Source organism: Gymnoscopelus braueri (genome assembly GCF_963280865.1).
Source record: "Gymnoscopelus braueri genome assembly, chromosome: 7".
NCBI classification, from domain to species: Eukaryota; Metazoa; Chordata; class Actinopteri; order Myctophiformes; family Myctophidae; genus Gymnoscopelus; species Gymnoscopelus braueri.
In genome coordinates, this window is record NC_137608.1 from 44,725,845 (window position 1) to 44,751,652 (window position 25,808).

Below are 25,808 nucleotides of genomic sequence, written 5' to 3' on the forward strand. Positions count from 1 at the left end.
CACATTTTGCCTAATATTGAAATGCCCAGAATAGGGTTAAAGTGATTAGTCTTATCCAATTTGCTGGTAATATAGAATCGTCTCTCACATTTGTGACCGGTGGACAAAAAAGCAGTTTGGCAGATCAATATTGGCATGTGTAAATCATAACAAGTACAGCGTATAAGCCACCAACAAGGCAAATAAAAGAACCACAGTCAGAGAAAGCGGCGTAGAAGAGCTAAGAGATAAAGGAATATACTGTAGTTGACAGAGGAAGAGCAAAAGGCAGTACAGAAGGGAAGAGAAGAAAGGGTGGAAGGAAGGAAGGCAGGCCCTCTCTCTAGGGCAGGTGTGTCTTTCAGTCATGCTATACCTCAGAGGTGGAGAACATGTGGGACTCGGTGCGGTAGATTCCTATGGGAATCTCAGCACTCGAGGAGCACAGCTTCTGGAACAGTCTGCCGTACGTTCGGATCCACAGGTCTTCCTCGGTCACCTTCATCTGAGGGTCGGAGAAACACATTCAAGACGTGAACACGCTGTAACATCACATACTGTCCCACACAAATAGGTTCAACAGGGGGTCCGGGACCCCTAGGTGGTCCTCAGAGTTACTACAGGGGGGGGGGCCCACCAAATCTTTGTGTGATAGGAACTTTTTTTTGTTATTTACATTAACCACTTGAACCCTAGCATCCCTATTCTGGGGGGAACATTCACAAAAAATAGTCGCTCTGTGAAGTGTTGTCAGCTTGTAGATCGGCTATTTTCTGCTAAGAGGTTTGGTGTACAGGGAAAAAAGAGCAGACCAAGTACAAAGCCAAAGGTCATGTTAACTAAGTAAACTACACATTAACTAACAGGAATCCAACATTAATAGAAAAGATAATGTGTAAATGAATGCATTTTCACCACCATGATGATAGTGCTATCAAACAAGTCCACGAAGCTATCTATGAAATCTATGAAAAAGTTGAATGTGCGACACAATTTTAAACAGCATGTAGTGGGGGTCCTTGCTCCATCTGTCGCTCAGCTAAGGGCTCCCTGGCCTGAAAATACATTGAAGAGCCCAGCTTTAGAGGCTAGCATGGCTGCTTACCGCACACAGGTAGCCAGATCCCGGCGTGGTGTCCAGGCCCAGCAGCAGTCTTGCAATCGGGATCATATAGTCCTTGACAAACGACTGTTGGAAAAGAGGGGACAGAACTCAGGTCAGATCTACAACGAGCTTATAGGAGTTTTAAAATGACAGTTCGACCGAGGGACCGAGCAAGCTGTCTTTCCTAACATTCCTCACCTATCACCTTATTTGGCCCTGCTCTCAGTGGTGTGTTCTACCGTGTTACGCTATATATGTAGTGTGACCTGCAGAACATTTTTCGTAGCCAAGCGTAGCCCTCTACTAACCATTTCATCCATTGAAAACGCGCTATCGTATCTCCATGACGCACATGTCGTGCAGGGAATGATTATTGTATCCCTCCGAAAAAACTATCAGATCAGTCAAGCTCATTGACAGCCTGGTCCCTTTAACGTACTCCTCGTCTTTCTCTGTATATGCTCTCTGTTCAGGTCACCCATAGATATAAATATGTATACGGTCAACACCACCCCCATATTATGCAAGGAAGCTTGTCATAACTCCACTGCACAAAATATGCCTGAGTTGTATAGAAGTACCTGAGATTAAAACTTTGTTCTGTTTTATAACCATTACTATTACTACAGTATCTATGTAAGATAAGGTGTTTTCGTATGAAAACCCACAGTTTTAATATAACAATGTATCCAATATCATAACATAAATACATGTCTGACATGTAGAGCAACGTGTGAAAAATTGGTTGAGAATTAAGCCAGTTATGATGAAATTTAATAGTGGAGAGACCTGTCTGCTTCAGTAGACATGCTGTAGCCTACATGGGGCATATACATGCATTGGGACATTGGTTATCAAAGTGGGGTTCGGGGACCCCCCAGGGTATCTACGTTTATATATCTATGAGGTCACCCAGCACCTCCCTGACACTGCCCAGCAACAGGCACCACCAGGCGTGGCCCCATCTACGGGGGCGGGCTCCATAGCTCTCTTCCTGTGATGGGGCTAAAGTGCTATTACTCTACCACAGTGGTTCTAAAAGTGGGGTCCTTCAGTTGGTTCCAGGGAGTCCGCAGGCAAATTAGTTAATATAGCTATATATAATCAAACGACGATAGAAATCAGTTTAACCACATTAACTATACATCGGGCTATTTGAAAATAGCCGTTCTACAAGCTCACAACGCTTCACCATGTGACACGTTGTGAGCTTGTAGATCTGCTATTTTCAAAACAATCTTTTTATATTTTTTTCATTTGGGGGCTTTTATGCCTTTATTTATAGCGTTTAGTGGAGATGGACAGGAAACAGGGAGAGAGAGATGGGGAGAGACATGCAGTAAAGATCGTCGGGAACTGGACTCAAACCCGCGATGCACTGTCAGGCGACATTGGAGCCTAAGTGCCCGGACCGCTAAGCCAGCAGTCCGGGCCGAAACAGAAGAACAGAAATCTTTTTATGGGGGTCCCTGGTACAAAACATTTTCAGATGGGGGTCCATAGCCAACTACACATTCATTTAGGGGTCCTTGACTTGAAAAAGTTTGCGAACCACTGCTCTACCATGTAAAATATCATCTGTATTCATATCAATTCATACCATTGCACACAAATCAAATATAATTTGTATTTATATCAATAACACATTGCATTCATCCCATGGTGCGAGGTTTCTTAAGTTAAAGTGCTATTTTGGGTGAGTGGCAGCAGGCATGGCTCACCTGGTAGAGCAGGGTATCCAGCATGCTGATACTGAACACCCTGCCTGCAGCGAACGGCAGACGGAACATGAAAGCCAGGTTGGAGCCCTTGTCTCGCTCTATCTGTTGGAGAGAGAGAGGATTAAACAGCTTTAGAGACACGCAGAGGTGATAAGAGGAAGCCACAAGATGACATGACAGTGATAAAAGAGGGGAAAAAAGGGATGCAGGGAAGATATAAATCCATTTGAACATTTAAATTCAAACTCCTTATGTCAGTGTCAATGTTGCATCTGTACGTTTTATGTCCTACATGAGATGGAACACAAGATGGAATCCCCGCTTAGATGGCCTGGGGGAGATATAGCTGTTACCAAGGACGAGACCGCAACGACTTTTTTGGACGGACCTTTTAGACTAGAAGTATTATAAATGTAATTGTGCTGTTTACATTTTTTTTGCCTAATAAAATATTCTATCAAAATCAATAGCGCTTATGAGCTTGAGCCAGTGCTACTTTTCAACCAGTAGGTGTCCTACTCCACCAGGGTATAAATTATGAACATACTGTACTAGTACAAAATAAGTTCTGAATCGCAGCTTTAAATTAAAACACTCCAGGCTTTACCGTGTATGAACCAGCTAGTTGCTGCTTATCTTTCTTATCTTTCTAAGTTACATTTTATGAATACTGGTGCTCTGGCTCTCTCTGCCTTAAAACAAAGAACACACCATCCGAAAAACCGAAAACAAAACAACAAAAACCAAAAACAATGCACTCATAATATTCAGTGAGACGGGTGTGATCATTTATAAGATGGAAGGAGTGAGAACAGAACATGAGCGGGGTGGCAAGTATCCTTAACCACCTAAACCCTATATGGTTTCAGTTTTCTGTTATTGTGGGGAAAGCTTCCGCTGAAAATAGCCGATAGGCAAGCTCGCGACGCGTTGTGAGCTTGTCGGTCTGCTATTTTCTGCGAAAGCTCTCCCCACAATTCAGATGCTGGGGTTTAAGTGGTTAATGATGTTTTGGGCAGTGAAGCAGGCTGTGGGTGAAGTGAACTTACATACTGGGAGCTACTCCTCACCTTCTCCAGCTTGGAGAGAGCCAGCGAGTAGCAGTCCTTGGCTCTGAACTGCATGAAGCGCATGTTGGACGGGTGGGTGAGCTCCGTGATGATGCTGAGACTGGGGAACAGTCTGACAGAGGGAGGGAGGGTGCAGGGTTATAGTTTATCTATGAGTAGCCTTGCCGAGCCGTGAGGCCCACACTGTAGGTCAAAAGCCTTTCTCCTGTCCATGATGTACAAGCACACTCCCTGGACATGACACTAGTAGCCTATGTTATGTCGCAGGGACTTACCCCCGGTCCTACCCTTGATGCCAAGCAGGGAGGAATTACCATTTTTACACCAACATTTGCGTTATTTTTATTGATATGACCCGGCGGAGGATTGAACCCCAACTCTCTAACTACAAGGCCACTGAGCTGGTCAGGGTTATTATACTTAACTAAAACTAACTAAGTTAACTATAATTATTACATGGCTTGGTTGAATGCTTGATTCTGATTGGTCAATCACCGATTTTAGCGGTGTGTTATTTCTGGATAATGACCGCCGGGCTCACATAACAGACTGCTGTCCAATCAAAGGCTCAGAGGGCCACCTGCTGCGCTGCTTGATTTTTGCCGTACCAGCCATGGCAGCCATAAACAAACACACAATGTTGTTTACAGCCAAACATTGCTCTCAAGAATGTTTTTTAGGTTTTTTTTTACCGAGAAATAGACAATGCAGTAACCGAAAATGTATTCTATTTGATCAACACTTCCTGTTGTTTTTCGAGGCGACACGTTGCACTGGAAACACCGTGACCTGGCATAAATTATTGGAATACTTTTATTGACGTAAGCAATGAAACCTTTGTTATACTTTTGGGTCAATTTATTAATTTCTTTATTAAGTAGCCGTGTAATAAGCCGTGTATTCGCGTCGAAATCTAATCATCCTGTCAGGGTTTATTTCTCAACAATGACCGTCAATTAACCCTTGCATAATAACCTTGGGAGAGAGAAACCACAGAGAACAGAGAAAGCAAGGCGGCGAGATGCAGAGAGAGAGAGAGAGAGAGAGAGAGAGAGAGAGAGAGAGAGAGAGAGAGAGAGAGAGAGAGAGAGAGAGAGACAGAGAGAGAGAGAGAGAGAGAGAGAGAGAGAGACAGACAGAGAGACAGAGAGACAGAGAGAGAGAGAGTGTAAAAACAAGAACATTGTGATGAGACAAAGTTAACGAGTGGGCTGAATGTTTAACACTTGTGAGAAGAGCACAGACAGCACTCATTTGGGGCTGTTAAATAAATCTGTTGAGAAGCTTGGCGATGGAGCAGATTCAGAGAGTCTGATGTGGTTTTTATTTTGTTGTTATTTTTATCGACAGCTCCGAGGGACCCATCAGCCGTATTCGCCAGCCAGCCGCGTGGCACGCAATTCACAGAGCAATTAGAGATGAAAACGCATCTTGAATGCACTGCACACCGGAACTGCCGGCACTCTGTCTTTTTTTCTACCTCAGAAGGGAAAAGGGAAGGAAGTGGAGGGGAGGCGTCAAGAGTCACCTCCATTCACGGAGATTTTTTGGTTGGGTCTCCTACCGCACCCGGTCATTGAATTATTGGCTTAGGAATGCGACAAAAACTAAAAATCTCCATGAATTGAACAACACGGGGTGTGTAATTGATAGAAAATAATGGGGTGAACTACTCCTTTAACGTTAAATTATCAATAAAATAAAATCTTAGTGTTTGGTCAATTATTGGGGGACCTACTGTACTACTTGTACAATATCCTCATGGCCCACCAGCCCTGGAGGACCTGAGAGACGGAGGCACATGGACAAAACAACAGAACAAAAGACCTCAGTCTGGCAACACTGGGACATATATCTTTGTGTCTCTTTATCTCTATCACTGTGAATATCCACTGTATGTTACCTGAACATGGTCTGGACGTTGACGATCGTCTTGGCGTCGGCCATGTAGTCTTCCTCGGCGCTCATGGTGCTCTCCTTGTCCACCACCACCAGGTTGTCGGCGTAGATGATGCCGCACTGCAGCAGGTTGTCCAAACTGGTGCGTCGCAAAACAACAACAGCATTGACTTTCAGACTGATGACAAACGTTAAAGGGCTCTCATGTGTGCCATTTAGGTCAGCGGTTCTCAAACATGTTCACATGAAGGTCCTCCTAATTGATATGTATTAGGCCGCGAACCCCCACCTGAAAATATTTAGTTTCAGGGACCCCCAGAAGAGAAGATTAAAATAGACTAGCTACAATTGCCATATAAAAAAATAGTTAATCTGATTGTGATGCTAAATTAACACAGACCCCACTTTGAGAGCCACTGGTTTAGGGCACAATGAACTTGATAATGGCAAGAGGTGTCATTATGGTGGACATTTACATTAGCAAGAAAAGTAGCATCTGTTCATGAATCATTTCTTCAAAAACATACTTATCAATGGTGCCAGCCATGAAGTACACCATGGGGAAGCAGGAAATGGCCTCCAGGAAATGGTTGTCTGGCCTGCAGGAAACGTCAAGCAATTAGCATCCCACAGTAATCAGCAGTGGTGGAAAGTAACTACAGTACAGCTTTGAGTTACTTTCACTTTGAGTATTTCCATTCTTCTTTATACATCCCAGAGGCAAATAAAGTACTTTTTACTCCACTACAAACAGAAAACTTTAGTTAAGTTAGGCCTATTTGCTGATTTTTATTAATTATTCTATAATTCAGCTATTCAAAAATAGCAGATCTACAACCTCACAACGTGTCACATTGCGACGCGTTGTGAGCTTGTAGATCTGCTATTTTCTGGGGGAAAAAAAACATTTTGAAATATCTGCATAGAATGTGTGTATGAGTACTTTTACATTTGGTACTTTAGGTGCCAATAGTTTTGTACTTTCACTCAAGTAAAATTTTACGCAGGACTTTTACTTGTAATAGAGTATTTCTACATTGTGGTATTGCAATTTTTGCTTAACACATTGATTGCCTAGATCGAGTTAACTCGTTTTTAGAATCCATCGCTTGATTGCCTAGATCGAGTTAACTAGTTTTTAAGAAAAAAAATTTTTTCCAATTTTTTTTTTTAATTACTTAAGTAAGATGTCAGCCTATGACGTCAGTCATCGATGACACACCAAAAGACACGCACACGCACACACACACACACACACACACAAAATGGTACACAAAACCATAAACCAAAGTCCACATCTCATCCATGAATACACGAATAACTTACGGGTAGTCCAGCAGTAGAACTATGGGGTTGAGCTCCTTCCTGGGTCTGTAGTACGCTCGCAGGGGGACTATGAAGTTGTAGAGGCCGTTCCCCGCCGTCTCGGCAGACACTATGATCAGCTTGTTCTTGAAGCCGTACGCTTTGGCGTCCTCGAAGCTGTTGTGCGTGCAGCCCTGGATGGACACAGCAGACGGGTGAGTTTTGTCCCAGCTAGACTGAGATATTTTCCTCTCGCTTTTAATAATCCATGACTATTCTTTTGATAGTAATTATAAAACAGATCATCGCCTGGTTGGTTAAAACCGGACTCAAGAGCCACTTGTATCGATGTCTGTTACTCTGAAGAGAGTTAAGGTTGCTTTGAGGATCGCTGATGGACTGAACTTAACCAAGGCATCCCGAGGCCTTTCATACTGTTGGCTGCGGCCCGGGTGTCACTTCGGTGGTGTCAGGCATATCCATATATGGAGCGGACTATGTTTTGGACTATGCCCAAATCTGGGACCATGATGTCAGTCCTAGACGTTTCGTTTATCTCCATATATGGGTGTTCCAGGAGGGTTTCTCTGATGTCAGAGCTAGGTATGTTATGTATCTCCATCTATGGGGATCTCCATATATGGGAAGGTTGGGGTCGAATAGGTCACTAAAGGTCGGGACTGCATAGGCCATTCATCCCCTTATATAGGTTTCCGAGCCTCCTGCCATGGTCCACCCTGCGGTGGTATCCAAACTAGCCATCTATGGATAATTTATGCCGTAATTAATAGAAACAGTGTGTTGTGTATTATTTAGAATATTGTTATAAGATTAGAGTCACACATACATCAGCAGCTTTCGGTTAGCTCAAACAAGTGGACGCAATATTTACACAAAACACTATGGAAAGAAAGAAAGAGCTGACAGTATGAAATTAAGCATACTTACACACAAATAAAGAACATGATACATAACTAAAGTGTACAAAGAGAAAAGGAGATACATGTTGTCAGATTGTTTCTGCCATGAAGACTCACATCCACTTTGTTCACTTATTATTTCATTACTCACAATAAACACATGCAAAGTTGTTGGGACATCAACATTTCATGAACTAAAATAAGAATCAAATGAATACACCTTAACTCTGCAGGGAACACGAGTACATCAAAACGCATTAGATAAATCATTTCCAGTACACATTCGAAAATAAAATCGTAACGATTTCCATACATACGTCCATGATATCGGGCATATCGGTCGGATTGGTGGTTTATATATATATGAACCACCAATATATATATATATATATATATATATATATTTCCATTTAGTGACAATCTCAGCTGCTGAGCCACTTCTGAGTTCAATAAAGTGATATCAAGGATCAAGCACAAATCGGCATCGCCAGTCATGCATGGCAACATGTGTTGTGTGTGTGACGTAGGCTGGTCTCTTATCAGCCTATATAAGGTGTGAAGATGTCTTTACACATTCACTTCATCCCTACAGCCGAGTGCCGCTAGAGTGAAGTAGAGCCCAGTGATAGAGATAAAGAGACACAAAGATATATGTCTCAGTGTTGCCAGACTGAGGTCTTTTGTTCTGTTGTTTTGTCCATGTGCCTCCGTCTCTCAGGTCCTCCATAAACAAGTGAAGAGGAGCCACAATGACCTCTACTGCCAATTGCCAAATGATGAAGAACGGACAGATTCCTTCAACAGCAGGTCATCAAATAACAAGCTCTGCAACCAGCCAAAAACAAGGAGACACAGATGAATCAAGATCTCCCCGAAATCATCAGTATACAGTTGTGGTAACTACGCCAGAAGTAAATACTCATCCACTGACAGGAAAGAAAACCCACATCTGTAAAACATGTGACAAAAGTTTCAGTATGTTAACTGAACTGAAAGTACACCGCCGTGTCCACACCGGAGAAAAACCTTTCCATTGTAAACAGTGTGGCAAGAGTTTCAGTCAGTTAGGTAACTTAAAGAGACACCTCCGTATCCACACTGGAGAAAAACCTTTCCACTGCAAACGGTGTGACAGGAGTTTCAGTGAGTTAGGAACTCTGAATGTACACCAGCGTATCCACACTGGAGAAAAACCTTTCCACTGTAAACTGTGTGACAAGAGTTTTAGTCACTTAGGTACTCTGAAGGCACACCGCCGTGTCCACACCGGAGAAAAACCTGTCCATTGTAAACAGTGTGGCAAGAGTTTCAGTCAGGTAGGTAACTTAAAGAAACACCTCCGTGTCCACACTGGAGAAAAACCTTTCCACTGCAAACGGTGTGACAGGAGTTTCAGTGAGTTAGAAACTCTGAAGACTCACCAGCGTATCCACACTGGAGAAAAACCTTTCCACTGTCAACAGTGTGGCAAGAGTTTCAATCAGTTAGGTCACCTGAAGAAGCACCAGGGTATCCACACTGGAGAAAAACCTTTCCACTGTAAACAGTGTTCCATGAGTTTCATTGAGTTAAGTAGTCTAATGAGACACCAGCGTATCCACACAGGAGAAAAACCGTTCCTCTGTCGACAGTGTGGCAAGAGTTTCAATATCAAAAGTAGTCTGAATGTACACCAGCGTATCCACACTGGAGAAAAACCTTTCCACTGTAAACTGTGTGACAAGAGTTTTAGTCACTTAGGTAATCTGAAGAAACACCAGCGTATCCACACTGGAGAAAAACCTTTCCACTGTAAACAGTGTACCAAGAGTTTTAATGAGCTAGGTAAACTGAAGATACACCAGCGTATCCACACTGGAGAAAAACCTTTCCACTGTCAACATTGTGACAAGAGTTTTAATGAGTCAGGTAAACTGAAGAGACACCAGCGTATCCACACTGGGGAAAAGCCTTTTGTTTGTAAACATTGTGACAAGAGTTTCAGTCATTTAGGTAATCTGAAGACACACCAGCGTATCCACACTGTAGAAGATCCAGGCCCATTTTGATCGTCGGCCCAACATGCATTTGGCCAAATGCCCAATGGTCAGTCCGGCTCTGGAGGCGGGGGCAATTAAATCAAGCATAGGTATAAAAGCACGTTCTAGACAGGCAGACAGCCTCCAATTTTTTGGATTAAAAGAATTTGGATTACGTCTCGAAAATGGGTCTGTATTGTTGCTGAGTGACAGTGCAAGGTGGGTTGTCCTCAAGCTACAGTTGGTCCATTGCCGGTCAGTTTAACTGTATAAAAGCCATTGATTGAGAGCCTTTTAGTACAGCAGATTAGTGAAACAATCGTTCACTTTGTGATACAAGCACCGAAATTGCCATGAATAACACCTAGGACCTACTTTTTCAGAAAGGCCTGAAAGCCACCTATAAATCCAAGATGGTGGCCATTTAATTTTTGTAAAAGTTTTTTTTTGGGTCTTTTATGCCTTTATTGACAGGACAGTAGGCTGACAGGAAATGGGGAGAGAGAGATGGGGAGAGAGAGATGGGGAGAGAGAGATGGGGAGAGACGTGCAGCAAAGGCTGTCGGGATCGGGACTCGAACCTGCGACACGCTGTCAGGTTGCACTGAGCCTATAGGTGCCTGGACCGCTACGCCAGCTGCATCAAAAGCATCAAAAGTAGCAGTTCTGCAAGCTTGAAACAAGGCGCAAAGCGACGTGTTTTGCGCTTGAAGATCTGCTACTTGTGCTATTTTTGAATCCTGAAACAGTTTTGGACAGATCTAGGTGTTTGCAAATACACCCGTCGAGTGCCATAATCGTAGATCTACGTTTTCAATTATTGGGCGGTGTAGCCGCCCCTATAAGTGGGGTTGGGACACCTCATTAGTATTAGTTTCCTGCACTGTGATTGGCCCACTTGGCCCACTTTCCTGTACTGTGATTGGCTGACTCTATTGGCTGACTCTATTCAGCACTGTGATTGGCTAGCTTTTTTGATGACCACACCGCCCACTTCACACTGGGTGTGATTTTTTTATTTGTATTATTAATATTTTTTCCACATGGGGCGCTCTAACGCAACTTAGGAATGATCCGCGGAATTTTTTTAAATGTAATGGATGGATGTGAATCCATCCATTCTTCTTTTGAGTCCAAAAAACGTACCCTCCGTCCGCTCCAATGATAGGATCTTGAGAAAAAGGTCCATATCTCAATATCTTTTTACAGTGGTGAAAACAAGCCATTTTCAACGGGCGATCACTCTGCAATGCCGGATCGCGTTAGAAATATTATCGTTCCAGTCGTTAGACGGGACCCTTCGACCATCGCGCACACACCCTTTGTTTACATCCGGGTCCTTGTGGAGGCGTGTCTACAGCTCGAAACAGATCAGAACGCTGGCACTGGATGTACCCTGTTTTAAAAGACCTCTGGCACTCGATGTGTTAACAAGTTAGACGCATGCCAAGTTAATGACTCCACAAAGCTAAATTACTATGTTTTAACCATATTTTCAATTACCATGATACCATTTTTTTTTTGCCTTCCTGAATGCCTGCACATTTACCTTGTCTAGGCGAAGGCAGCAGAACTGAGCTTTCTGTGGGAGGAGGTGGCACAGGGTCGGGGAGCTGCCGATGTAGGGCGAATTGGGCGGGTAGCCCTTCACGAAACTGAGAGGGAACAAAACAACAGGATGGTTAAAAGTCAGTGAGAGGCAATCTGAGACAGTGGGTAATAGACCATTTACACAGCATCCATTTTAGTAGGGTGAAAATAAGTGTTACGAGTGATACTAATTATTAGTGTTCCGTTCCATTCAGGTCAAGCGGAGTCAGGGCGCTGCTATTGTGCATGTTGGAAACTGGAAAGGCTCAGCTACACTAAAGGAAAAGGAGCCTTAATTAGTATAATTGGCGACACCTGCATTCACCCTACTATTTTGATGTTATGCGCAGTCTCTCGAGACTGGCTCGTACAATGTTCACAGGCTTCCACCATACAGGCTGTACAACAGAAGCTCTGAAAGATCGCCCACACTCCCGTTTCTTCTTTGCAGTCACGTACATTTGTCCTACTGTAAACCAAATTAGTCGAAGCATATCTCGGTTGCTGCTTAGCAGAAATGTAAATGTTTGTGAAGGTATTTGAACATATTTCCGTGAACGGATATGACAGGACGACAACGTCCTTTGCACCAATAATTTCAGGGGGCACACAGTTACTTACAGACAGTATGGAGCATTGCAGGTTGGAGGTTTGAGAGACTAATGTCAAATGCTGTGAAATAGGTCTATTAACGAACATCCATGCGCGCCAAACTCAGTAATTGCTCCATATCCCCGAGGATTCTGCCTCTCCACACCAGTGCATTCTTCTCGCCACATGATGGCACTGTGGTGCCTCCAGATTTTCTCCATCTTTTTCATTCTTTTTATACCTACCTCTGCCCACACCCACCTGCAAACACCCACCGCAAAATTGCCTCTGACTCCCCCAAGCACGCCTGACGCCCCTTAAAAGCAGTGAAAGAGAGCGGTGCACTGCATAGGGGGCCTAATGTGAGCTCGGGGCTAGTGGGGCCCAGCATTATGCCTCGCTCTGCGAACGCCTTCGGTGTCCAGACCTAACTCAACTCTGACAGACTGCCGCTGGGGAGCGGCTCGTATGGACTGAGATAGGGATGTCGATGCTGCTCGAGGCACATGTGCACACGCTGTGCTGAAATGATCTAATCTACTGGCAGAAAATGGAGAGAGAGAAGAGAGAGAGAGAGAGGAAACGATTACTGTTATGAAAGAGAAGGAAGGTATCATTTACCTTCCTACATTTCATTTCATGAAACAATAGCTTCAGGAGAGGAGGAGAGGAGAGGAGAGGAGAGGAGAGGAGTGAAATGCCCTTTTTATACAAATCTACGAGATCTGCTATTTCCGGTGCGCGATACCAGCCCCCAACTAAGTATAACTCAGGCTAAAAGTGAAGGTGAGACGGCACTCGTGCACTATTTAAATAGTATGACGTTAGCCTGTCTGTGTCAGGTGCTGGATGGGCGCTGTGGGTCGATGATGTCTGTGAGACAAGCGTTCATGTGAAAATTTCTCACTCCAGAGAAAAAGAGCTGACCTCCGTGTCATCGTGCGCATTCCATCACGGCCTCAGGCCTGTATCAACGCATCGTGACACGCACATGACTTCATCATTCAAACCCCAATCGATCTTCACCTGCCGCCCCGTCGGAGACACAGGCAAAGACCTATAGTATCAAGAACATGCCAAGGTGCAGGAGTCTTTTTATTTTTAATTGACTGCCTCGGTGCCCTCTAAACAAGTGTGTCCATTGGAACCATGTTACTCGCCACGACTGGACGTATGTGTCCACTGTCCAGTCATGTATCACTTCCCATGAACATTTACGTCAAAACCGCCAAACGCTTTGACACTTTGTGAGTCAATAGATCCAATTATTTGTATACTGAGACTGTGTGGGTCCACACTGGTTGTGTGTAAGCAATTCCCAAACCTGTTGTTTTGAAGCGCGTTAGTTTCGGTTCACTCAACGTCCTCGTGTGTGAAGCTTTTGAGGCACTCGTGCGCCTATAGCGGCTCGCCGTCAAGTGCTCCCCCTCTGTGCTGGGGCTTGATTTTTCAAACTACAGCCGAAAGTTTGATGGAATGCATTTTTACACTCAAGTTCTGAGGTCTGGTTCTTTTGCAACCTGCCTGTGTGTGCATGCCTGTGTGATGTAGCCTAAATGGACTGCATTTATGTAGTGCCTTTCTCAAAGGAATTTACAATGTATTTCACATTGACCCATTCACACACCGATGGCAGAGGAAACCATGCAAGGCACCAACCTGCTCATCGGGAAGCAGTTAGGAGCTCAGTGTCTTGCTCAAGGACACTTTGACGCGCAGTCAGTAATCGAACCGGGAACCTTTCGATTCCAAGACGGCCACTGTACCTCCTGAGCCACAGTCGCTCCAGTGTAATGTCAGTGTAATGTGGAATGATAAGTGGTCTATAATATCAGAACGGGTTGACCTCCAAGCCACTCCCACTGGTCCCAACCCCACCAACCCCACCCTCGATCGGACGCTTACTCCGATCCCACGGAGCCTTCCTCGTCTGATTGGGTGGTCTCGTCCTCCGACTGGTCACTGAGCAGGTCGCAGGGCAAGATGGCGGTGGAGTCAGCGATCTCCAAGACAGGCGCGATGCTGGGCCTTCGACTGCTGGCACCGTTCTCTGTGGGCAGGGTCAGCTTGCTGTTGTCCTCAGGGGGGTCTGTGTTCTGGAGATCTATGGCTACCGTGCCTGAGAAAAGGGGATTTTTAGACTCTGATATGGCAATACGCCCCAAGAACTGCGATGGAATTGGTATGGGACATGTGCGCCTTAGTATTAATTTAGCCACCACAATAGTGAAATTAGCTGATCTACGAGCTCACAACGTGTCACGATGTAATGCGCTGCGTGCTTGTAGATCGACTATTTTCGCTGTGGGACACCATCGTATGACGAAGTATAACATAGGGCTTAAGTGACATGCGCAGAGCAACTTCAGTCAGGAAACTCCTCGCAGTTGCTGGTGGCCGACAATTGGTCGGTCTCAGCTCCACACGTCTATTCTTAACCAATTACAAACTCAATTTAATCGGGGAGGGTTACATTGCTCATTCCTTGTTCGCTCTCGTTGTGCTGCTGCTGTTCCCAAGATGGCTGTTCATCCTCCACCACCCCAGCTACCTGTTATTTTGGATCTGCTTTAATGTAGTATGAGGGATTCAGAAGGCCTCCTATGTGGTAGGGGAGATGTACTATACTATAGTACATCTCCCCTACCACATAGGAGGCTCATGTATCTTAACTCTATTGAATAATTGAGAAGCATTTTTTCTATTATTTCTTTTTTCCCCTTATAAATCAATGAATCTCCAGGAGAGAAAATCTGATAGATTTTTGTTTTAGTCAACTAAATCAATTAGTCTGATTAACCACTTAAGTTACTTGGTTGTACAATGGTGGCGTCCAAACATAGTGAAAATACCTGATATTCAAGCTCACAACAGGTGAAGTGCGACGCGGTGTGAGCTTGAAATAATTGTGATATTGATTTGAAGTCATATCGCCTCACCCTACTGTAGAGTGCTCCCTCAGAATACCTGAAAGCAGATCCATTCATCGCAAACCCAATTGCTCATTTTATTTTCATTAAAAATATTGAGTTGTCCTGACTGAAGAGTACAAATGGAACCAAATGGAAGCTCACGGGTCTATTTGGTTCCATTTGCATGCTCTTGGAGTTTAACACTGCGGATTTGACTGTGTTTGTCTAGGCGAGTCACGCAGCATTTAATGTCGTATTATAATAGCCTCTGTATCGACACGCGCATCGGCAAGGAGTACATATCGATATATTGCCGCATCGATTTTTGGAGCACAGCCCTAGAACCCAATGACTTGCTCGAACATCTAATGAGAATCTCTGAAATGTGAAAAGCTAATGAAAATCTAATGAAACATGAAAATCTAATGAACCACACTAACAGGTAAATGATCCTCAATAATCATTTATCTATTTGTACAGTAACTCTTACGGGTCTGTAATTCAGAGATTGAACATTTCTACCAGTTACGAGTGTAACTTTTTTTTTAAGACCCTCGTTTTTTTTATTGTTTTACGCAAATGTTTTTATTCTGTACTGTAGCACTTTGAGGTTTGTTTCAAATATTATTATTATTATTATTATAGTGACTATGCGGTATATTCTAGTCTATATGTCTGAGAAATATTCTGTTACTCAACACTTAATGCTACATTATAAAAACTCAGTCATAATCATGTTCATCATCATCATCATCATAACCATAACCACCTTTATCCTCTCTGCCCTTCAATTGATCTGTTGGTGCTTAAAGAGCCAAGGCCACTTTTATGAGACAAACTAAAGCTAAAGAACATGCAAGCCATCAACAATGTCAATAGTTGTGCAATATTCTACATATAACATATTAACAAAATATGTGTACACTCATATACATATAACACAGCCCGTTTTTTCTATAAATGAAATAATTCTTCTTAAATAATAAGAAAATAATCAAAACCAAAACTAATTAAAACATATCAATGTATGCTACAGAGGTTTATCTAAGTGATCCATTTAAAGGACCATACCAGCGTCATCACATGTAATTGCTTATTCACACCGTTAGCCATATCATACGTATAATCATAGACCATATTCCTATGAATGACTTTAGATTTTGAGTTTAACTGAATCAGTGTTAATAATTGCAAGGTTAAAACCACGGACGTTAGAATTTCGGTCGTTAACCAATCTATTCTTCAGGGACTATTTTCGGCTAGACTTTATTCGAATCAGTCCACACTTTAAAATACATTGTTAAAATGCAACGATAATGTAGAGTTGACAAAAAGAACAACCATTAAATTCAATGAACTGTATTGGATTACCTACCTCGAGCTAATTAAAAGTGTGTTCAAGTAGATTTTCTTCCCCTAACTGAAATCAATGTCACCCAATGGCTAGCTCAAAAATCGAACGAACCACAGTAAAATCCTCAGTGTTAATGTATCCATTTGTAACCACTGGGGGTTTGTAACTCAGAGAGTGTACAAATGGAACCAAATGGACCCTTCCGGGTCCATTTGGTTCCATTTGTACACTCTCTGAGTTAAATTAACACTAAGGACTTTGGGGGAAAAGGTGAGTGGTATAAACAACAGGCCTAAACATGCCAGGCCGCCGGTATGCTCCTTTAGGTTGAAAATTACTACTTCTCCAACAGAGCTAGAGGTACTGTACAGTACAGTATAGAGGTAAGTTTAAGGGCTTTTCACACGGGAAGCGACTGACGCGCCTAGTAATTCACTATCAATGGGAGGCGAGCGTTCAGGTAGCGAGGTGCAGGCATTCTGCCAGGCATAGCGACAAGCGGACGCAATCCCGTTCTCGTGTTTGTGCTCGTCTCCCGCGCACGCATGCGTCAAGCGCTCAACAGTGTTGGGCGGTAACTAGTTACTAGTTATATTATTTCTTCCCCCACTGTAACTTAATACAATTGCCAAATCAGTAATAATATTACAGTTATTAATCCAAGTAACTTTGAGTTACTAAGTTACAATGAATGTGATTAGTTTTTCACTGATATAGACTATCACTATACTAAGCCCTGTGACGTCAATCCAGCACTGTACGACCCCGCCTCCCTGTGTCAAAAGCCCTCGAACACTTGCCAGAAATAGCCGATCTACAAGCTCACAACGCGGCGTGTTGCGAGCTTGTTGATCGGATATTTCTGGTGAAGAGATTCAGTATAGAAGGAAAAAAGAGCAGACAAAGCACAGTTGCAAACTCAGGTCTTTTTCACCAAGACTAGGGTTTAAGTGGTTAAACTACTTAGATAGCATGACGCTGAACTCATCATGCAAACACTTACCATAAGAGGTGGATTGATCAACTTTACCAGGTCAAAGAAAAAAGGAAAAAATAAAGCACACGACAGCGGCCAAGACAGGAAAACAAAAACAAAAAGCATGTGAGAAATCATGCAGCAAAAGTATACGACATCGCCACAGCAATCACCATGGAAAAACCTTGCATCACTACGAGAGGCCTTTTAACCACTTTCAAGTGATATTTTGGGCATATCATTATAGACGAACATTTTCCCCAAATTTCCCCAAATTACAAAAACATTTAAAATATCTTTTCAAATGTATACCAGCTCACTAATGCATCACTCACATAGATCTAGGTTGGCTATTTTTTGCAATTCGGTGTAGTTAGGACAAAGTATATCCTATAAATGTGTGAAACCTCTGCGCCTGTACGTACGTGTGAGTGAGTGAGTGAGTGAGTGAGTGAGTGAGTGAGTCAGTGAGTCAGTGAGTCAGTGAGTGAGTGAGTCAGTGAGTCAGTGAGTGAGTTCCCCACATATCTCGAAAAACACCTGACGGACTGACTTCAAACTCGGCATGTGAATCGCCATGGGACCCGAGGGAGTGATGCGCCGAGTGGTAAGTGTCAGATCGGCGGTTGTGCAAAAAATGTCACTAAATCATAGGGCTTAAGTGGTTAACAGTGCCTAAACAAAAAATGTAATCCTACTCAGTGTCACCACGACACAACAGCCATACCATACCTACTGTAACTAATAACCTACACCAAAGATTTCTCACCCATGCTAGCGATGATGCTTTGCACAGGCAGCCTGGAGGGGGCGTCGTAGAGGCCCGCGATGGTCAGACCCTTGTTTTGCTTCTCCTCCTGTTTGAAGATGAAGGCAGAGTTCTCCTCCTTGGTGATGTTGATGTAGTAGCAGGTGTCAGGGGCAGCCATGATGTGGCGCGGGCCCGGGTTCAACAGGATGCTCTTGTTGTCCTCCCTCTTCACGCCGATCAGGCACACGCCGTACCTGAGAGGATTATTGGAGTTTTAATAACTTAAGGTTTGGTCATTTCTTTGTTTTTTCTTCACAAAATCATTTCAAATGGGGTCTGTGGGCCAAATACATATCAATTTGGGGATCCTTGACATGAACATGTTTGAGAACAACTGAGCTATGCGGGAATGGATACTAACTTCTTGTGTGCGTGGAAGGAGGCGTATGTGAAGCTCTTTCCGTCGTACTCTCCAAAGAACTTGCTGTCACACAGGCGGATGTGGTAGACCTCGTTCCCCGAGCAGCGCCCGTACGTCCTCTGCCACTGTTCTGGGGACGTCTGTCCTTCCCTGCAATGGCACGTCCACATTTCATCAGTGTTGGAAAAAGTACTCACATTTCTTACTTGAGTAAAAGTGTCAATACTGCAAAGTAGAAATACTCGTTGTTACAAGTAAAAGTCCGGAATTCAAAATTTACTTGAGCAAAAGTACAAAAGTATCGTAGCATCAAAATGTACTTAAAGTACCGAAAGTAGAAAGTACTCATTATGCAGAATGTCCCATTTCACAAGTTTTCAAATACAAATCCTTTGAAAATAGCACATCTACAAGCTCAATGCGACGCATTGTGAGCTTGTAGATCGGCTATTTTCAAATGGCCGAAATGTATATAGGGCTGAAGTGGCTAATGTATGTTTTGTAATGATACAATCTACAAAGTAACTAGTAACTAAAGTTTTCAAATAATTGTAGTGGAGTAAAAGTACAATATTTGCCTCTGAGGTGTAATGGAGTAGAAGTAAAAGTATAGAAAATTAGAAATACTCCAGTAAAGTAGAAATAACTTTAAAAAAAGTACAGTACTTGAGTAAATGTACTTAGTTACATTACACCACTGTAAGTCACCTTGCTTGGCTCTTTCAGTTTGTACACAATGAGTGTGCAGCCTTTGAACAGTGATTTACCGCTGCAAACAGCAGCCTAGTCGTTGAAGGCTGAATTTGTTTCGGTCAAGAGCTGGATTGACGTCAGCAAGACACGATAAAACTTTATTGATCCCTGAGAAGAAATAGGAGAGTAATTCCGACCAACTTTTTTCACTCCTAAAACTTGGACCAAAACTAGATTTGCCACACTGTGTAGTGTGTCGTCTTCCATTTCTCCCCCTTTTGACGCACAGATTCGTCTGGCCTGGATAAGTTATCAGTGTCCTTTCGCCTGGGTGTTCTCTTCCGTCTCTCTAAATTCTCCTCCCAGAAATTAGTCGTGCAGAGAGAGAGAGAGACCGCAGTCCAAGAGAACAACGCCATGAGGACATGGCCTCACAGAGCAGTTCAACTGCCTCGCCACTTTTAATCAGTCTGATGCCCTTTGGATTAACACTGTGCTGTGTGGCTGTCCACTGAATACTGCCCCGCGTCTTCCCTTCAATAAAGGAAATTACAACAGTAAAAGTGAGAATGACTCGTTATCACCTTCCACAGCACACCAACAAAAAAAACACAAGAGTAGATTTATGGCCGAAACAGGCACCAGGGTAATGTTTGCTGCAGTGCATTTTAGTTGTGATTCACGGCAAGGCCCCTTTGCTCAGTGACAAGTTGAATTGTTGTGGGTATACGTGGTTCTCCATCGTATCGAGACTATCTCTCCACCTCATACATATTTCATAATGTATGAGGTGGAGAGATAGTCTCTTCACTCAGAGAACACAGGTTACAACGTAACCGAACGTTCGTCGCTGTACAGAAGTGAAGTGCCATTTATAGCACAGGTTTTCAAATGGATTTGAGTTTAGGGTGAGCTAGGGTTCGGAGAGGAGAATAACATTAATTCATTCATTCATTAATCTTTTTAACACATTTATATCTATATGAAAATGTTTGAATTTCAATTAAAATTCTATTCATATACGGCGTTTTTATCAACCTGGCGTCCCTATTTTGGGCATGTCATTATTGTCAAAAAAAAAATATATATATACTTTTTTCACAATAGGGGGGCTGCAGTCAGAGGCTATTTGGAGGTTATTCGCATGTAGAGTTTCTGAAAAAGAAAATGCCTGCTGAGGCAGGAAGTCTTTCTCCTAGAATCAATTCCAATTGTGTGAGAGCGGAAGTCAGAGGACTTAATGATGATGCCGTTAATTAATCATTAATTGATCAATTGAGGTGACATTCAGTGGAGTGTATTACTCACTGTCCTCTGGAGGTGTGGACCAGGAGTGTGACCAGAGTGGACGTGGCCGGACAGACGCAGTTCAAGGCCAGCATGGCGTACTTGAACTCCTCTTCACACACCACATGATCTGATAGAGACACATTAGAATGAAGATTTCATTGTCAGGTGAGAGATGGAAAAACAAAACAAAAACATATTTAACCACTTGAATGCTATAGCGTCACTTTGAAAATAGGCAAACATTTTGTGAAAGTAGATCTACAAGCTCACAAAACATCCCGTTGCGAGCTTTTAGATCAACTAGAAATGTATGGAGGGGAAAAAAGAGGAGGCCAAGTATAGACAGGTTAAAGGCAGGGTGACAACTTAGTCAAGACAGAACCACTTTGAACTCACCCGCAAACTTTACATGGAATTTATTTTCTGGTTTGAGGATTTGGACGTAGAGAGGGCAGTTTGGGGCGAAATCCTTCACGGCCCACGCTCTCAAAATGGTCTGGTGGTCCTGTGAAAGAAAAAGACACTTTGTATGCAAAACCCACCACTTGCTGTATAATACAATACGCGCAACGCAATCACTCAACATGGACCCGCAATCCTATTTTAAGAACCTTCAAATGTGCTTGAGAGATGTGGCATGTTCTTAATGTGATCATAGCTGCGTCTAAATTGCTCTGCAGACTCAATCATCACAGTCTCAAAGTAGAGAGGGCTCATGAATCCAGAGGGTTTATTTGTCATTCACTCATGCAAGTATATGAGCAGTGAAATGTTAGTCAATAGTTCAGTTTGGTTCAATTTAGGAACTGATGAGCCTGATAGATGCTATTTTTTTGGGTCTAATGCTGATCTTGATTTTGGAGAGTCCTACCTAGACTGATTACTTATGTTTTGACCGATATTTTGAAAAAAGCAATTATTTTCTAACAATTCTTGAAAAACTTAGATCTGATTCAAATTTCGATTTGAGAACATGTAACTTATAAGCAGACAAATAAGAATAACCAAATTACTTCTACCACAGATACAAATGTTTAGAGGTGTAAAAAAAAGTAATTATACAAGCTACAGATAGATTAATACAAAATACAAACACTTTATTTTATTCAAGTGACTCACTGCGGCCGTTCTGTCCACTTCATTCCTGCTGCTGAGGATGAAGCAGGCCTCTCCATCGTCCATCCTGAAGGAATCACAGGAGAGAAGGTGTGTGGTGTAAGTCAAAAGCTTTATTAGACCAACTTAATATGTAATTCCAATAAAGCTCACTGAAATCAAATCACTGGCAAAAAACATAATAAGTTTGTGCCGGTGATTTGATTTCAATGACATGACATGACTCTCGAAAAGTGAATTCAGGTCAGGTCCCGCTAGAGTCAATAAAATAATTGATAAGCCAGAACCTTATTGAATTCCCGATACTCAATATTTTCGGAATTCCAATTCTCAATTCCCATCCCTAGCAATACTTGGTTGCGCATCGTGTCGCACACCAACAATAGCAGTTAAAAGCCCACAGTGACACGTTGTGGGCTTGCAAATCTTCAAATTTTGGTGCACGACACCCGCGTGCAACGATATCAGGCTTAACAGCAGGCAACATAATTACCCTCTGACATAAAACTGCCACATTCTAGCTGTAGAGCAAAACAGAACAAATATATTAGCATAAGGGGTCAGGTGCGGTGTGGTTTCAGTGCTTGCTTGGCTGAGCAGTATTGCTTATTGGATTTCAGAGCATGAAATGCATTTTATCACCTGCACAATTCTTATTCTATGCATTGTAGGATGCACATGGCAAAATTTATGCCTTTGTTTTCACACTCCTATGTGACAGGCACTATTTCACAGTCAATAACGTTGTCGCTTGCAACATAAAGAAGCGCGCACATATGGATCAGTAGGCCACAATGTCCTCTGAAGGTACATACAAGACACGCATACGATAACAGTCAGTCTACATCACTGCTGTAATTCTGAGTGCCAGACACATTCTAATGTGATTCTCTCTGGCTATAATTTCTGATATTATAGTCCTCCACTTGGCTGTTATGGCTGTGGATGAGCCATGGTTATTGTGATCTCATTACACTGATACACAAGCAGAGGACACCGACAGCCAACTGGATATTGTCGCTGTCGAGCAGAAATCTCAATATTCCATATTCCTTGAGTTTTCCTTTTCTTCATAAATCAATGCTCTATTCTATTCTATACTTTGTCCTGTGACAGTGTCACACACACAAAATCCTCGCGATCAATGTGTTGTGATCTTGTAGATCGGCTTTTTTTCTCCACCTATAATGGCTTGCCCAAAATAGGGAACGCCAGGTTTAGTCTATCAGTTGGTTTGATAAATAACCAATGAAAATTATTAGCAAGAGCTTATTACTAAATAATAACAACACTGGATCCATTGGAACACAATTCTTTTTTCCATTTCCTGAAAAGTAACGGTTTTCCTGTTCTTTACTGCTGTAGTAGACACATAGACACCCAGCATGTGTTGGGCCTTTTTTTTGTCATTGTGAATTTAATGTACTATGAGAGTTGGTCATTTTCCATGGGGAAGTTTAAAGCAGTACAATAATACAGTGTGAAGTGAACAGAAAGTACAATACTCTCTCATTGCACATACGTTTCCATTCGTTTATCTTGCAGACATTTCTTTAATTACACCTATTATAGAATAGTTAGTGGCCTGTATTTTCAGGGCTGGGGGTTACATAATCAATCGATATTGACCAATATCTCTCTGCTGTGTTCTTAAGTAATGTCTGAGACTCAGCGACTATTTGGGTTTTGTTTTGTTCCTACAGTACTATACGCCAATTCAATTCAATTAAATTAAAGGTAGGGTAAGCGATTTTTGTTTTTGTTTTTTAATAAGTGTTAAATACTGTAGCTCAATATTCTGTAGAATGTTTGTTCAGGAGTCTCCCTGTGCCTCCAGCTCTTTAGTAAACAGAAAATGCATTTTCAGGTTGGTGTCACAGTCACAGACTTTGCCTGTCTTGTCTAGGCCTTGTATTTCTATGTGTTATATTCATGTTCTAGTTTTCATGGTTCTATGTTCTTGTCTCCCCCAGCTGTATCTAATGTATAATCAGTCCTCATATGTATATTAGCATTGTTCCCCGGTCAGCCCTTGTCGAGTAATTGTTTGATGTCACATCATGTTTAGCTTTTGTGATTGTGACGTTTTCCCTGTTATTTTGTAATATATCACCCAATCTTGGGTTTTTAACTCTGCCTGCCTTGCTGTCCTGCATTTGGGTCCTCCCCACACCACCAGATTGTGACTGTTGGTATACCAATCGCATCCAGCCAGGAAGGAGAACTCACACAGGACACAGTTTACAAGTGAAATTGGAAGGGATGACTCAAAGAAATCGGAACTGGAACACTATCAAATTGAAGCTGATAAAGGGGTAGTCTCTCCTGATTAGCTGAAATTGGCATCCCACCTTTTTACTCTACCTTTTTCCGTCTCTAGCTCTTATTTTTATTAAAGATCTGGAGAGACGGGGAGACCCCATTACTGAACAGACGCTCTATAGCTAATATATCACTTACCTTACCTTTAAACCAAAAATGGAATTTGATTAATTGCTTAATGTTTGCTTTTAGCTGATGTGAGGTTTTTGTCTACCTGCCAGTAGTGGTATTAAAAAAGATATTGATCACATTTCCATAGTAAAAGAAAATGTAGCTTTCAGCTGCCAATAGTTGCCAGTATTGCTTTCATGCTTCCATAGCATCAATGGATATGTTTCTATGGGCCAGATCTATAACAGCTTCATAATGCCTGTCATCTACAAACACTGGCCGTACGTTGATTGATTGATGTGTGTGTGCGTGTGTGTGTGTGTGTGTGTGTGTGCGTGCGTACGCGCAGGAACGTGTTTATTTAAACACTTTCAATCTGGCATACCTATTTTGGGCATGTCATAGGCGAACATGATAATGATTGAAAATGTACAAAATAATGTCCCAAAAAAGTCTAAAAAGTTGCTGAGAATGTCTAACTCACTTGGCCCTCATGAGGTCCTGGTCTTTGAGGGCGGAGCCCTGGAGGTAGATAACCCTCTGGGACCACAGAGGGATCTGGAGGATCCGTCGCACCTGGATGTCCATCTCTGTCGGACACAGGATCACCACATAGTAGTCCTGCACGAGCCACAAGAACACACGGTCAAATCCTCAGTGTTACATTTTTACTCTAACTTTATTTTAACCAATCTTCATGGTAGAATATTGGATTGAACATTGGATTGGACATCTTTATTGTAATTCAGACATTGTTGCAATTACCTCTCTACAACGGACATAAAACCTGCAAAGGACACCTACTGGTTGTCAATGACGATGTCAATAAAGTAATTTGAAGTAGACGGCACACTGAATTGAACATTGAACTGGACATCTTTATTGTAATTCAGACATTGTTGCAATTACCTCTCTACACTGGACATAAAACCTGCAGATTGTAGCTAATCAATATTTTGTGTAGCCTCCCTTAGAATGCAAGTCATCTAATATCTCCGCAATGTTCTTGGATTACCTCTGAAATTAGTTCCTGTTTCTCCCTCCCTCATGGTGTTTACATTCCCCAGGGAAAATAAATAGAGTCTGCACACTGTGAAGTCAAGTCGTTCACAGTCAAAAGCGTATTAAAGTTTCAACCTTCTCTTCTGTTTGGTCGAAGTGTTGCTAAAGTTTTGACTCTGAGAAAGTTTACTTCATAGTGTGCGTACTCCATTTCTGTTTTAACCTGCCTTGATCACTTTGTCCTGCGCCTAGTTTTAATGCATCTGCAAGCTTGTTTTTCTTTTTACATTTCCAAGGGAAACAAACAAGTCAACATCATAATATGGAGCTGCATGTCGGAGGCAATGCTCAGTTAAACAGTAGACCAACGTTATGGAACAAGAAAGAAAGAAAGTTGAACTTTCCTAACGTTTTGATTGAAAACTCGACAGTTACAGTACATGCTGTTTAGATATGTAAATAACAATAAAAGGGTCCATCCATCAAGCCTATTGTGACTGAGAAGTGACGGATAGGATCCCTAAAATAAAAAAAGTGTACTTAATCGTCTTACTTAAACTGTTGTATATAAAAGGTGCCGTGGTGTTTTATGTGGCAACTACTGATAAATGCTGATAATGGTGTATGTAATATGCCAAGCATATATACGTACATACGCTGAT

At 42.4% G+C, this 25,808-nt stretch overlaps 1 protein-coding gene across 1 annotated transcript in view; it reads right to left on the reverse strand.

Annotated features, from left to right (window-relative positions):
• The window catches only part of kcnt1b (potassium sodium-activated channel subfamily T member 1b), a 148,357-nt gene that overhangs the window by 11,562 nt on the left and 110,987 nt on the right, over positions 1-25,808 (reverse strand). The window contains exons 14-28 of the mRNA XM_080432528.1: positions 24,629-24,765; positions 21,715-21,778; positions 20,992-21,100; positions 20,614-20,722; positions 18,613-18,762; positions 18,210-18,445; positions 14,104-14,317; positions 11,567-11,672; positions 7,101-7,273; positions 6,302-6,373; positions 5,779-5,913; positions 3,876-3,987; positions 2,806-2,907; positions 1,085-1,168; positions 356-484 (exon numbers count right to left, since the gene is read on the reverse strand). Coding sequence (XP_080288654.1) covers positions 356-484; positions 1,085-1,168; positions 2,806-2,907; positions 3,876-3,987; positions 5,779-5,913; positions 6,302-6,373; positions 7,101-7,273; positions 11,567-11,672; positions 14,104-14,317; positions 18,210-18,445; positions 18,613-18,762; positions 20,614-20,722; positions 20,992-21,100; positions 21,715-21,778; positions 24,629-24,765 — 1,932 coding nt within the window. The remainder of the gene's footprint in view (positions 1-355; positions 485-1,084; positions 1,169-2,805; positions 2,908-3,875; positions 3,988-5,778; positions 5,914-6,301; positions 6,374-7,100; positions 7,274-11,566; positions 11,673-14,103; positions 14,318-18,209; positions 18,446-18,612; positions 18,763-20,613; positions 20,723-20,991; positions 21,101-21,714; positions 21,779-24,628; positions 24,766-25,808) is intronic.